The 15,442-nt window shown below is 48.6% G+C and overlaps 2 protein-coding genes across 2 annotated transcripts in view; one reads left to right on the plus strand and one right to left on the minus strand.

Moving 5' to 3' along the window:
* Positions 1-82: 82 nt before the first annotated feature.
* On the plus strand, positions 83-6,653 carry LOC311307424 (multifunctional protein ADE2-like). Its single transcript, XM_084436219.1, has 9 exons — positions 83-244; positions 667-864; positions 1,602-1,780; positions 2,406-2,585; positions 2,872-2,985; positions 3,509-3,592; positions 4,543-4,726; positions 5,660-5,818; positions 6,305-6,653. Exons 1-9 carry the CDS (start codon positions 229-231, stop codon positions 6,466-6,468), a joined length of 1,278 nt encoding a protein of 425 aa, XP_084292345.1. The 5' UTR covers positions 83-228; the 3' UTR covers positions 6,469-6,653.
* An 8,553-nt stretch (positions 6,654-15,206) lies between these two features.
* rem2 (RAS (RAD and GEM)-like GTP binding 2) overlaps positions 15,207-15,442 on the minus strand; it is a gene marked incomplete at its 3' end in the record, with an annotated part of 6,141 nt that continues 5,905 nt past the window's right edge. The window contains exon 4 of the mRNA XM_084436345.1: positions 15,207-15,442. This exon is cut by the window's right edge and continues 66 nt beyond it. Coding sequence (XP_084292471.1) covers positions 15,207-15,442 — 236 coding nt within the window.

Below are 15,442 nucleotides of genomic sequence, written 5' to 3' on the forward strand. Positions count from 1 at the left end.
ATCAATGGAGAGATGTGATTGGCTGGTCTGAAGTTCATTATTATTCGCTCTGCCAATTTTACTACCCACGAGTTGAGCTAGCGTGGTGGAGTCACTAGCTTGCAGCTAACTAGCCCACTAACACATCAAGACAAACTTGCAAGATAGGTTTGCTTATACTTTAGCCTCGTTGTTTATTTAACATTAAGTCTTGTTTTTGTTGTCCAGCAGGGAAGAATTCCTAGGAACATGGCGTCTAAGTCAGGTATGTACAACATTCAACAGTCCACAGCTTTTGCACAAAAAGTTGCAGGAAGTCATATGATGATATTAATTATTTGGGTGGTTGTTTGTAGCCCCCGATTCTTTGACTTTGTATCAGTAGAGTCACACACGGGCCCACTGAGCAAAGACACGTCTAAAATACGTCTTTTAGATGTCTTTTTCGGACGTCCAAAGACATCCAATTAGGAGCCAGAATGAATGTTTTTTTAGACGTTCAGATATTGAACCCGTTCTGCACGTCCACAGACGTCTTAGAGGGGTCCAAGCCAGACGTTTGAATATTGAGGGGTCCAGCAGACGAACAAATGGGGTTCAGGACCGACGGACGTTATTAAGACATGATCTGAACGTCTCCCTGACGTTGTGTGTTTGCTGGGGGGTATTGGTTGTTGTCTGGTACAGAGCTTAAACTTGGGAAGAAACTGAACGAGGGAAAGACCAAGCAGATCTTCGAGCTGGTGGACCAGCCTGATCAGGTTCTGGTTCAGTCCAAGGACCAGATCACGGCCGGGAACGCGGCCAGGAAGGACCAGATGGAGGGGAAGGCGGCCATCGCCAACCAAACCACCAGCTGCGTGTTCCAGCTGCTGCAGGATGCAGGTGAGTCATGATGAGGAGCTCAAGAGATGCTTTCTGCTATCAGTAACACTGATTTCTGACTGATAAGATAATCAGACTTTTATTGAGGCGATGGACAAAATGTTCTTCCCTCTGACTTGACAAACCTAGGAAGATAATTTGAATTGAAACCTTTATTGCCCCAGAGGGGAATTTGTTTAGCACACATCAAGCATACAGAAAACATTAAAACAAACAGAGCTGTCGTGTGCATGTCAGCCGCTGAGCAGCGCCACAGACCCTGGACTGCAGCTCACTATTTGTATTCATCCAAGGACTAGTTCAGTTTTATTGGACCAGATAATGAACATGCAACTGTAGCATACATTTTGAACATTAAATCTGTGTGCCCAGCCTAAAGCAAGTAGCTAGCTGTCCTGATTACATTGTATCGTTTGACCTTGGAAGTCACATTATGAAATAGTTGTAAAATGACTCTCCGTGTTGCAGCAGCTCCAAAGAAATGGGATAACTGCAGTCCATGTGTCATGCATGATGTTGGTCTGCAAACTGTGCTAATAGCTTTCAGGTGACCCAGGGATGGTTGTCTTAATTTGTGACCTCCCCCTCTATCCCTGCATCCAAGGACAGTGGCTACTCTCTACTGATAACTGAATATCCTCTCCCTCCAGTTCATCTGTTAAAATAATGAACTTTAAATTTGAAATTAGGTCGATGAAGCTCAAAGCGTTCTGTCCTCACTGACCTTCCTCTCTCAGGCATCAAGACGGCCTTTGTGAAGCAGCACTCGGAGACGGCGTTCATCGCCGCCCACTGCGACATGGTGCCCATTGAGTGGGTGTGTCGCAGAGTGGCGACCGGATCCTTCCTCAAACGGAACCCAGGCGTGAAAGAGGGATACCGGTTCTCCCCACTCAAGATGGAAATGTTCTACAAGGTGTGTGTGTGTGTGTGTGTGTGTGTGTGTGTGTGTGTGTGTGTGTGTTAAAGTTGACAGGCAAGGTCCCTCAAATATCAAACTAGGTTACCTCATTAACAATCGTCATAAACACATCTGTGGGATTTTAAGAAATTGAAAACAGAAGTCATATTAATGATAAAGAAGAGTCATATTAATGGTAAAGATGATATTTCAAAATCTCAGCACATGACACCCGAACATGCATACATTCTGAAGCTTATTTTAGGTTGAGGCTTTTAGCTGGATCTATAAACCAGATGTGTAACATGGACATATCTTGATAGTACTACCTATTTATGTTGTTTGAAAGCATCTACAACTTTGATTTTAGAATGTCCGTTTTTGAGTATCCACATGTAGCCCATCCGTTTCGGCATGCCCAGGGCGGGATTACAACCCGGTTTTCCCGCTCGGGAGGCGGAGGCGCTGACTGTTGCGCCTAATAGGGACGTCCCTCTTAGAGTTTCACCAGCTACTCCACATTTCACTCGGTTACACACACGAGTAATACATCATCAACTTAACGTTATTGATACAAATATTGACGATTTCTGTCCTACATTGATATCTTATGTTTGTTCTGTTCTTTTCTTGGCTACAGGACGACGCCAATAATGACCCTCAGTGGTCTGAGGAGCAGCTGCTGGAGAGCCGGTTGTCTCTGGGTGGGCTGACCATCGGCCGCTGTGAGGTGGACATCATGAACCGCAGCACGGTGGCCATCTTCGAGATCCTGGAGAAGGCGTGGGCCACCCAGAACTGCACCCTGGTGGACATGAAGGTACGCAGCTCAGTGGCACCCTCTGCTGGTCATGCAAGGTAGCTATCGGCGTTCAAAATCCAGTGATGTCATGTATTGAATTGCATCGCTTACTCAGGCATCTCATGGACACTCATTTTTCATGCCGTTTTGGATCAGTCGGGAAATGATGGATTTCAGTAGCGTTCCCCTTCACATTTGGAGAAAACATCTGTAACTTATTTGTGCTGCCATCCATGCAGTTGAGCATCTCCTGGAGCTGACGAAGTTGCGGTCTTCTCTATAATGAAATGCTCTCTGTGCACAGATCGAGTTCGGTGTGAACGTGGCCACTAAGGAGATCGTTCTGGCTGATGTGATTGATAACGACTCCTGGAGACTGTGGCCAGCAGGAGACCGCAGCCAGCAGAAGGACAAACAGGTGAGGAGAACTCCAGTATAATAATAATAATAATGAGAAAGTACATCTGTGTGTTCAACTTAAAACAGTTCTGTGGACAAACCTTTTGGTTTCTGGGCTGAAACTAGCACAACGAAGAAGAAAAAATGTGGAAAATCCACACACTCAAACTTCTGTTTGTTGACCCGCTGCTGATAATGATGTATCAAAACTCCAAACAAAAGAGTTTCATTGAGTGTGTTTATTTTTCTTTTCGGTATTACATTACAGTCATTTAGCAGACGCTTTTATCCAAAGCGACTAACAATAATTGCATTTAACGTAGGAGGAGCCAATGTACTGCTACTTGCCAGAACTCACAAGTGCATCTTCTTTCTAAAACAAGTGACTAAGAGCATAATCTAGTGCTGAAGGCAAAGTGCAAGAATAGCAATCTAAAGTACAGTGGCATCATCCTGACACCCATCCCTAGCTCATCATCCTGACACCCATCCCTATGATTGTGATTGTGTATCCTGCTATAACCCGGCCCTCTGCTCGCCAGGTGTACCGAGACCTGAAGGAGATCACGCCAGAGGCCATGCAGATGGTGAAGAGGAACTTCGAGTGGGTCTCAGAGAGAGTCAAGGTACTGGCGCATATCCAGCCAACCCTTAACACCGTGTCCTAACTACACGCGACGCGAGTGAGCGTCGGCGACAAAATGCGTTCCATTGCTTTGTTTTCTATTGTTATGTCCTAACTGGACGCGAGCGTCGCAGCGCTACGTTTTAACTGCCCTTTTGACGCTCGCCTTGTTCCTATTTTCCTCCTGTCGCTCGCGTTGACAGGCGTTCGTTCTTTAACTGTCTTCAGTTGGGAATATAGACAAGTGACGTAACAGAACAGGAAATGTAACGGTTTCAGTTAGGACAGCAAGCATGCGATGTCGCGTTCTGTTGCTCGCGTCGCAAGCAGTTAGGACACGGTGTAAGGCCTTGGCTAAGTTACTCTTTAGCCTCAGAGATCAAGAGCTTCTCTCTTATCAGAACAGATATGTGTGTGTGTAATCAGCATGTCCTAATCCGAGCTCTCTGGTTGGTTTGGAGCCATTCCAGTGCCGTCAGCTCGGGTCACCTGGTGAACTTGTGAACTCGGGTGAACCCTACACACAGGCACCTCAGAGTACAGCTCAAACCTAGTAACCTTTGGTATGTGTGTGCGCTTGTAACCTTTGTGTTAAATGGTCTACTGAATTCCAACTCCTGTCACACACACACACACACATTAAGTGCAGCCTCACTGTGTTTGCTGTTGAGCAGGGTTAAATGGTAAAATGGTAAATGGAGTGCACTTATATATATATTTTTTTTTTAATCCAAAGCGCTTTCCTGTGGCCTCTCATTCACACATTCACACACCAATGGCGGCAGCTGCCATGCAAGGTGCTAACCTGCTCATTGAAAGCACGGACACTGCCCATGGACACTTGACATATGGACAGGAGGAGCCGGGATTCAAACCGGCCGACCCTCCAATCGTCGGACGACCCGCTCTACCTCCCGGTCAGCTCAGTGTGTCCCTGTCATCTGTCCCCAGCTGCTGCTGGAGGCCCCCCCGGCTGGCGGCCGCGTGGTGGTCATGATGGGCTCCACCTCTGACCTGGCTCACTGTGAGAAGATCAAGAAGGCGTGCGGAGCCTACGGCGTCCCCTGCGTCCTTAGAGTCACCTCGGCACACAAAGGACCCGACGAGACGCTCCGCATCAAGGCTGAATACGAAGGTGGGCCGCGCTCATTAGTACCCCCCATACCGAGACCGAATTCCTGGTTCCTTTCACTTCTTTATTCCGTCTGAACAGGCTCCCGTTGCAGACGTTTCCCCAGACGGGCGCTGCGGAAGGAATCCTCAATGATTAGTTCAGAGAGGAAAAAAACTCATTAATATACCGTATATATTCTGGATATACTGTATATATTCTGGATATACCGTATATATTCTGGATATACCGTATATATTCTGGATATACTGTATATATTCTGGATATACCGTATATATTCTGGATATACCGTATATATTCTGGATATACTGTATATATTCTGGATATACCGTATATATTCTGGATATACCGTATATATTCTGGATATACCGTATATATTCTGGATAATGTCTGAGGCACCATTGTGAAGCATATTAGGCACGTGTACGTATGTTTCAAGTGAATCCAGTTGTAGGGCTGCACGATTATGACAGAAGATAATTGCGATTATTTGCTTCAAAATGGTAATTGCGATTAATAATTGCGATTAATATTTAATATATAAAATTAATATATAATAACCAAAATGCTCCCAAATCACGGACGTTGATCCCTTTCTTGCTACTAACTCACTGACCTCGTTTTCGCTCATTTTTTCACTACTCACGGCTGCGGGTACTCTTGTGACACTTATCTTGACCTACTGCTGTCTGTCTTCTCAGTGAAATTGCTACGCACAGCGCACTCAGCGGGAACGCATTTGATTGGTCAGACAGCATAAGCGCCTGTGATTCGTCCGTGTAGTCCTAGCACACTCGATTCAAAGCAAAATTATTAATCTCATTAATTGCGGCCTTTTGCGATTTAGTTAATCGCGGAGGTCATAATCGCGATTTTGATTAATTCACGATTAATTGTGCAGCCCTACTCTCCTGTGTTTTTTAACGTGCTCCTCAGGTGACAACGTGCCCACTGTGTTCGTGGCCGTGGCGGGTCGAAGCAACGGCCTGGGCCCCGTCCTGTCAGGGAACACCGCCTACCCGGTCATCAACTGCCCCCCGCTGACGCCCGACTGGGGTCCTCAGGACGTGTGGTCGTCCCTGCGCCTGCCCAGCGGTAAGCACGGGCCGGCCTGTTGACAGCATGTTTTTGTGCGTGTGTGTGTAGTTATTGTTTTTGTGAGTGTGTGTGTGTGTACATGTGTTTGTGTGTGCGTGTTTGAGCATGTTTTTGTTTGTGTGTGTGTGTGTGTGTCCTCGGACGTGTTTGAGCATGTTTTTGTGAGCGTGCGTGTGTGTTTGAGCATGTTTTTGTGAGTGTGTGGGCTTGTTTGAGCATGTTTGTGTGTGCATGTTTTTGTGTGTTTGTGTGCGTGTTTGAGCATGTCATTATGAGTGTGTACAGTATGTGCACGTTTTAGCATATTTTTGTGTGTGTGTTTGAGCATGGTTTTTGTGAGTGTGTACAGTGTTCGTGTTTGAGTGCCCTTTTTTCAGTGTGTGTGGGGGGATGTTTGAGCATGTTTTAGACAGTGTGTCTGAGCTCTCTCTCTCTCTCTCTCTCTCCCCCCCCCCCCTACCTACCTACCTACCTCTCTACCAGGTCTGGGCTGCTGCACCATCTTGTCCCCAGAAGCTGCTGCACAGTCCGCCGCCCAGATCTTCGGGCTGACCGACCATCTGGTGTGGTCCAAACTGCGCGCCTCCATGCTCAACACCTGGGTGTCCCTGAAGCAGGCGGACAAGAAGCTGGCGTGCAGCCAGTAAGATGGCCGCCGTCCCATCCCTGCCGCCCACACCCAGACAAGAGCACTGCGCTGGTCTTCTTCCCTTGTCTCATGCCTACTGAAATGTTTACGGGCATATCATTTATACTGTCATCATTAACACTACAAATACATTCCTTGAATCATTCCCTGAATAAAGAGATGGTAGCTACTGTAAATCATCCCGCTTTTCTTTCCCAGTGTTGTGTGTTTCGTATGTGTCGTGTGTGTCATGTATGTGGAGTGTTCAATGCTACCGGAGGAACCCGTGTTCCAAATGTAAATATGCCCATATGGGCTAGAACATACAGTAATGCTCATATCCTCTGAGGCCCAAGTCTGTCTGCAGGCCAAGAAAAACTCATTTGTTTAGATGCCACTTACATTGTTGTGGCCTGTAACACTTTATAATAACTAGCCCTTATAAATAGTTAATAGATCATTCGCAAACTGTTAGTTGAGTTATCAATGATGTATGAAATGTTTGTTAATAGTTAATGATTTACAACTATCCATTATAAATAGTCATTTGATAATCCACAAACCTAATGAGTTATTAATGATATGTTTGTTGATTGGTTAGTGGTTTAAAACTACACCTTATAAATAAATAGTTAATAGATCATGAACAAGCAATTAGAAAACTAATAGTTGATCCACCTACAGTTGGCCCCAGCTGGCCTTCCATCAGGGGGGCATCTAAACACAAATTAATAAATGTTTAGAAGTAACAAATTATGTAAAGCTTAGTAAATATATTTGATAATACCATGTTCATGAGTTATAGGCCTTTTTGGGACGTTATTCTGAAGTTGCAACTGTTATTCAAGTACTAGTTAAGTTAAAGTCCCACTGATTGTCACACCTGAGTGTGTGACATTTGTTCTCCACATTTGACCCATCCCCTGGGGGAGCGGCGAGCATCATCGCTTGGGAATAATTTGGTGATTTAGCCCCCCAATTCCAACCCTTGATGCTGAGTGCCAAGCAGGGAGGCAATGGGTCCCATTTTTATAGTCTTTGGTATGACTCGGCCGGGGATTGAACCCACAATCTCCCAGTCTCTGGGTGGACACTCTACCACTAGGTCACAGAGCTGGTCTGCTGAACTACTAACACTATTGCATGGATGGATGGATGGATAGAAGAGAACAATCACAACAGCTCCACAGGCGCTGTACACTAGTGCGTGCAACTTTAGAATAATGTCCCAAAAAGGTCTATAACTCCTGAACATGGTATTATCAAGAGTATTAACTGACTTTTTACAAATGAGTTGATAATTACATACCAATTAACTAATATAAAATAACATTTGTAAACGGAAAATGAGGAATAGTTGCAACTTAATAGTGTCCCAATAAGGTCTATAAACGGTTGACAGGTTCCTAACGAATATATTTACTAACCTTTATATTTGTTACTAATTTCTAAACATGTATTAATGTGTTTAGTTGGGTCACTGATGGAAGGCCAGATGGGACCAACTGTAGGTGGATCAACTATTAACAAATACTTAACAAGTCATTAGTAAGCACTTTACAGATCGCTTGTTCATGATCTATTAACTCGAAGTCATTTTTTACCATTAACCAACTATTAACAAACATTTAATATAATTAATAACGCATTAACAGTTTGTGGATGGTCTATTGATTATAAGGGATAGCTTTAAATCATTAACTGATGTTAGGGTTAGTTATGAAACTATTACATAGTTATTTTAGCCTATATGATTAAATGCTACATTATTCACTCTATCTGTGATCTTGAATAAGACAATGACAGTTTATCAAGGGTGCTGTGGTAAGTGGTGTGTCTTGGCGATGGAATCAGCTGGTTTTTACCTGAAATATTAGTGGAAGGTACAAACAGCCCTGCGTCAACATGCGTATCACCACCACCACCAGGCTGCAAGGTCAGTTCCCCAATCCGCCCACAGGGGGCGCCTGTTGCACATGCTGTGGTCATCGCCACCATGAGTCACTGAGAGAGCATTTCAAGCCACCATTTCAGAAAGTTGTTTTCCCCTGATATGGGATGTAATGACATGACGGGATATACCCAGTTGAGAGTGGGAGTGGATTAATGACAGGGTATACCCAGTCGAGAGTGGGAGTGGATTAATGACAGGGTATACCCAGTCGAGAGTGGGAGTGGATTAATGACAGGGTATACCCAGTCAAGAGTGGGAGTGGATTAATGACAGGATATACCCAGTCAAGAGTGGGAGTGGATTAATGACGGGGTATACCCAGTCAAGAGTGGGAGTGGATTAATGACAGGGTATACCCAGTCGAGAGTGGGAGTGGATTAATGACAGGGTATACCCAGTTGAGAGTGGGAGTGGATTAATGACAGGGTATACCCAGTCAAGAGTGGGAGTGGATTAATGACAGGGTATACCCAGTCAAGAGTGGGAGTGGATTAATGACAGGGTATACCCAGTCGAGAGTGGGAGTGGATTAATGACAGGGTATACCCAGTCAAGAGTGGGAGTGGATTAATGACAGGGTATACCCAGTCAAGAGTGGGAGTGGATTAATCACAGGGTATACCCAGTCAAGAGTGGGAGTGGATTAATGACAGGGTATACCCAGTTGAGAGTGGGAGTGGATTAATGACAGGGTATACCCAGTCAAGAGTGGGAGTGGATTAATGACAGGGTATACCCAGTCAAGAGTAGGAGTGGATTAATGACAGGGTATACCCAGTCAAGAGTGGGAGTGGATTAATGACAGGGTATACCCAGTCGAGAGTGGGAGTGGATTAATGACAGGGTATACCCAGTCGAGAGTGGGAGTGGATTAATGACAGGGTATACCCAGACAAGAGTGGGAGTGGATTAATGACAGGGTATACCCAGTCAAGAGTGGGAGTGGATTAATGACAGGGTATACCCAGTCGAGAGTGGGAGTGGATTAATGACAGGGTATACCCAGTCAAGAGTAGGAGTGGATTAATGACGGGGTATACCCAGTCAAGAGTGGGAGTGGATTAATGACAGGGTATACCCAGTCAAGAGTGGGAGTGGATTAATGACCCAGTGTGATGTTGTTGGTGTGGGGGTATATTCAGAGAAGGGTGACAGGGTGACAGAATGTACTGCTGACGTGTGACAACATGCCCTGTCCTGGCCTCCTTGAACAACTACATCTGAAAATCCTGTCCATTTCACCAGATGTTTTTCAGTTGGTTCACTCAATACAACACACGAGTTTGGAGATACGGTCATAGTGTGTGTGCTCACGAGCAGTCAGCACAGGGAGACACCCTGCCCTCTCTACAAGGTATATAACCATCACCTGCCCTCCATAAATATAACCAATCAGATCAGACACCCTGCCCTATGAGGTATATAGCCAATCACCTGCCCTCTTCACAAGGTATATGTTACGGCTCGCATGCCCTCGCCTCCACAACCGCCTCCCTCTCTCCCCTCTGGGCCCGCTGCGCGCTCGGGGCGTCCTACGCGCTCTACCGCACGTCGCATCAGCCCGGGCATACAACGCTCTGACTCTCCGGAGTTTCCCCCCACTGCCGGGCGTTCCCCGTCTCCGGCCAGCTCCGCGGACTCGGCAGTCTCCTCCCTCTCCGGTGACGAAGAGTCGGATCCCGACATGCCCAGCACATCGGCCCGTGCGCAAAGACAAGAACGGCGCGCTCGTCTCCGACGATGACGCGGGCGCGGCTCTACTCACCGGTTTCCAATTATCATCACCACACCTGTCCCTCGTTCTGCAATCACCTTCAACCTCTACAAGAACCTGGTCTACACTCCACTCATCGCCAGATCTTACCATAAACTCTTGTGGTAAAGTATAGCCTAGCCTACAATCTCCTTACCCGTATTTTGTAGTGTTTTTTCCCGTTCCCCGTTTGTGATTACTCTCACTCACCCTGCCTCCCCTCATCTCTCCAGTTCCTGCCTGACCCACGCCTGTACGATTACCCCGCTCCTGCCTGACCATCGCCTGTACGACAACGCTCCTGCCTGACCATCGCCTGTACGACAACCCCGCTCCTGCCTGAACATCGCCTGTACGACAACCCCGCTCCTGCCTGACCATCGCCTGTACGACAACCCCGCTCCTGCCTGACCATCGCCTGTACGACAACCCCGCTCCTGCCTGACCATCGCCTGTACGACTACCACGCTCCTGCCTGACCATCGGCTGTACGACTACCACATCCCCCTTTGTGATCTTATTAAATCGCCCCTCCGGGCTTTACCGTTCCTTGCCTCCTCCTTTCCTGTTGCGCCTGGGTCCCAAAACCGAACTCTAACAGTTCCTGTTACGGCTCGCATGCCCTCGCCTCCACAACCGCCTCCCTCTCTCCCCTCTGGGCCCGCTGCGCGCTCGGGGCGTCCTACGCGGTCTACCGCACGTCGCATCAGCCCGGGCATACAACGCTCTGACTCTCCGGAGTTTCCCCCCACTGCCGGGCGTTCCCCGTCTCCGGCCAGCTCCGCGGACTCGGCAGTCTCCTCCCTCTCCGGTGACGAAGAGTCGGATCCCGACATGCCCAGCACATCGGCCCGTGCGCAAAGACAAGAACGGCGCGCTCGTCTCCGACGATGACGCGGGCGCGGCTCTACTCACCGGTTTCCAATTATCATCACCACACCTGTCCCTCGTTCTGCAATCACCTTCAACCTCTACAAGAACCTGGTCTACACTCCACTCATCGCCAGATCTTACCATAAACTCTTGTGGTAAAGTATAGCCTAGCCTACAATCTCCTTACCCGTATTTTGTAGTGTTTTTTCCCGTTCCCCGTTTGTGATTACTCTCACTCACCCTGCCTCCCCTCCTCATCTCTCCAGTTCCTGCCTGACCCACGCCTGTACGATTACCCCGCTCCTGCCTGACCATCGCCTGTACGACAACGCTCCTGCCTGACCATCGCCTGTACGACAACCCCGCTCCTGCCTGAACATCGCCTGTACGACAACCCCGCTCCTGCCTGACCATCGCCTGTACGACAACCCCGCTCCTGCCTGAACATCGCCTGTACGACAACCCCGCTCCTGCCTGACCATCGCCTGTACGACAACCCCGCTCCTGCCTGACCATCGCCTGTACGACAACCCCGCTCCTGCCTGACCATCGCCTGTACGACTACCACGCTCCTGCCTGACCATCGGCTGTACGACTACCACATCCCCCTTTGTGATCTTATTAAATCGCCCCTCCGGGCTTTACCGTTCCTTGCCTCCTCCTTTCCTGTTGCGCCTGGGTCCCAAAACCGAACTCTAACAGTAAGATCTGGCCCTCCGGGACTTCTACCGGGCCCATCCTGACGCCCCCGGTCGGTCGCCAGGTGGCTCCCCTCGGGGGGGGGGGTCCTGTTACGGCTCGCATGCCCTCGCCTCCACAACCGCCTCCCTCTCTCCCCTCTGGGCCCGCTGCGCGCTCGGGGCGTCCTACGCGCTCTACCGCACGTCGCATCAGCCCGGGCATACAACGCTCTGACTCTCCGGAGTTTCCCCCCACTGCCGGGCGTTCCCCGTCTCCAGCCAGCTCCGCGGACTCGGCAGTCTCCTCCCTCTCCGGTGACGAAGAGTCGGATCCCGACATGCCCAGCACATCGGCCCGTGCGCAAAGACAAGAACGGCGCGCTCGTCTCCGACGATGACGCGGGCGCGGCTCTACTCACCGGTTTCCAATTATCACCACACCTGTCCCTCGTTCTGCAATCACCTTCAACCTCTACAAGAACCTGGTCTACACTCCACTCATCGCCAGATCTTACCATAAACTCTTGTGGTAAAGTATAGCCTAGCCTACAATCTCCTTACCCGTATTTTGTAGTGTTTTTTCCCGTTCCCCGTTTGTGATTACTCTCACTCACCCTGCCTCCCCTCCTCATCTCTCCAGTTCCTGCCTGACCCACGCCTGTACGATTACCCCGCTCCTGCCTGACCCACGCCTGTACGATTACCCCGCTCCTGCCTGACCATCGCCTGTACGACAACGCTCCTGCCTGACCATCGCCTGTACGACAACCCCGCTCCTGCCTGAACATCGCCTGTACGACAACCCCGCTCCTGCCTGACCATCGCCTGTACGACAACCCCGCTCCTGCCTGAACATCGCCTGTACGACAACCCCGCTCCTGCCTGACCATCGCCTGTACGACAACCCCGCTCCTGCCTGACCATCGCCTGTACGACAACCCCGCTCCTGCCTGACCATCGCCTGTACGACAACCCCGCTCCTGCCTGACCATCGCCTGTACGACAACCCCGCTCCTGCCTGACCATCGCCTGTACGACTACCACGCTCCTGCCTGACCATCGGCTGTACGACTACCACATCCCCCTTTGTGATCTTATTAAATCGCCCCTCCGGGCTTTACCGTTCCTTGCCTCCTCCTTTCCTGTTGCGCCTGGGTCCCAAAACCGAACTCTAACAGTATATAACCAATCAGATCAGACACCCTGCCCTATGGCCAATCACCTGCCACACACAAGGTATATAACCAATCAGATCAGACAACCTGCCTCTCCACAAGGTATATAACCAATCAGATCAGACAACATGCCCTTCCATAAGGTATATAACCAATCAGATAGCACTTAGAATCATTTTTTTGCTCTTCAACTTGCTGAGTCTAGCTGAACTCCTTCACTTCCATAGCCCGGCTAGAGCACTCAGGTCAAGCAGTCAGCTGCTCCTGGATGTCCCTAAATCCAGGCTCAAAACCAGAGGTGCCCTCAGCTTTTGTAGATGCTGTCCCCAAGCTGTGGAATAGCCTACCGCTGAATATTAGAACTGCCCAGACCTTGGATGCCTTCCAAGTCTCTCCTCACCTCTTCTCTGTGGCCTTGATTACACGATGAGCTTAGCACTCCATCAATTTATGTACAGTATGTATTTCCTCTTCATCTCTTCATATTTGCTATTTACTATATTGTATTATATAGTATTTAGTATTAATATTTACTGTATTTTATTGTTTTAGTGCCTTTTAGCTCACTGTACAGCACTTTGGTCAACCACGGTTGGTTTTAAATGTGCTTTAGGAATAAAGTTTGACTTGACTTCTAGGCTAACTCTTGTAAAACTAAATTAAATGACTTAAATTGACAGTTACTGTATGTAATGTCTGCTCTGATAAACTCAGTTCATGTCCGACCCCTGGAGCCTGCCAGCCAGATCGTCTCTGCACTGGTGAGACAGTAAATGTCAAATGAAAAAACAAAAATGACAGTACGTTTTGAGATAATATGGTGGCTTTGATACAGTACAGCCTTCCCCCCACCCCCTACCTTGGTCTGGGTCCTACAACGGTCTCGACTGCACCCCCACCACGCCACTCTGCTAATGAGCCAATGCACTTTAGGTCACCTGTGACTGTGCCACATATTTGGTGCTGTGTACAGTAGAATGCAAAAACGGTGCTGTTTGTGTTGTTAATTTATCATCCCTCTGATCAATTATTGATGAGTTATTGTGGCCTGTCGTCTTCTTTTTGTGATTCATGATGTGTTCAAACGTGCCGTTAGTCATGAGCAGCCGTGCACATGGGCCGTGATGATTCTGTACGTCTCTTTAACCACTGTACTTCTCCCCTTTTTTCTTTTTCTTTTACCAGGAAAGTTCACTGAAAACATATTTTTTGCTGCAGCAGTCTCGGGTTATTCTGTGTTTTTTATCACAAATTGCACAATTATGCTTCTCTGCCTGTGAACTATATGTCACAAAGATTACAGGTCTCCTTGACAACAGTAACCTGGCAACGAGAACTCTACAGTACATAAAGGATATCTACATGCTCTAATTTCCCTCCATCCTCTCTCTCCTCTCTCGGTCTCTCTCTATCCCTCCCTCCTCTCGATCTCTCCATCCCCCTCTCTTTCCTCTCTCAGTCTCTTTTTCCCTCCATCCTCTCTATCTATCTCTCCATCCTCTCTCTCTGTCTCTCTCTACCCCTCCCTCCTCTATCTATCTCTCCCTCTCTCCTCTCGGTCTCTCTCTACCCCTCCCTCCTCTCTATCCATCTCTCCATCCCTCCCTCCTCTCTTTATCTCCATCCTTCTCTCCTCTCTATATCTCTATTCTCACCCCTCCCTCCTCTCTCTATCTCTCTCTGACCTTCTGTTATCTCTCTCTATCCCCATGGTTACGAGACTCACCAGATGGGAAGGCTACGCTGAAATGTCCAACCGCAACCGCACACACGATACAAATAAACACACACAAAGAGAGTTTCATAAGAGCTCAGCGTATTTATTGAATCTTAAACGAAACACATGAATGTGACATATCAGTGCCACCACTACAGTAAGCCTGGCGTGATACGGTATTTATTTACAGGTGTTCTAGAACAGCACATTCACGGGTCCGCGTACGGCCATGGCTCTCTGGTGCTAAGAATCTACATAAATTCCAACCTACTGCACAAAACATTCATCACTACGTGGTTATCATTCAGGGTCGTACTGCTCTCTCCGTCACGCCATCACTCAGACGGTCTCTCTGTCCTCTCATCACTCTGGCACATTTACACTCTCAGCCTGCTCACCATAATTAACCTATTAAAGTATCCCTTCCTCTCCCTCTCTCTCTCCCTCTCTTTCTCTCTCTTTCTGTGTGACAAACATCCTTCAACTCCTTCTATTCCCATCCTCAATCACTCCCTACTCTCTCTGTTTCTCTATTCTCCATCCCTCCCTTCCTCCTCTCCTCTCAGTCCACCCCCCACCCCCCCCTGACTCCTCCTCTTCCTGTATCACAGGGCCCCCAGGTCGTGACAGGAGTAGGACTTCTGTCTGAGGAACTTTCCGGCGTCGCGCTCCTTCTCCCTGGGGTGGCGCGGGACCAGGCTGGCGAGGAAGCGCTTGGCGCGCCCAGCGATGCTCTCCCGATGGCCCCCTCCTCCGCTCACGCTTCCCCCGCACGCCCCCGGGGGCCTGGGGTCCAGGCCCCTGGCCGCCCTCACAGCACACTCCAGCAGCTCCGGGGTAC

This window comes from Borostomias antarcticus, assembly GCF_949987555.1.
Source record: "Borostomias antarcticus genome assembly, chromosome: 3".
NCBI classification, from domain to species: domain Eukaryota; kingdom Metazoa; phylum Chordata; class Actinopteri; order Stomiiformes; family Stomiidae; genus Borostomias; species Borostomias antarcticus.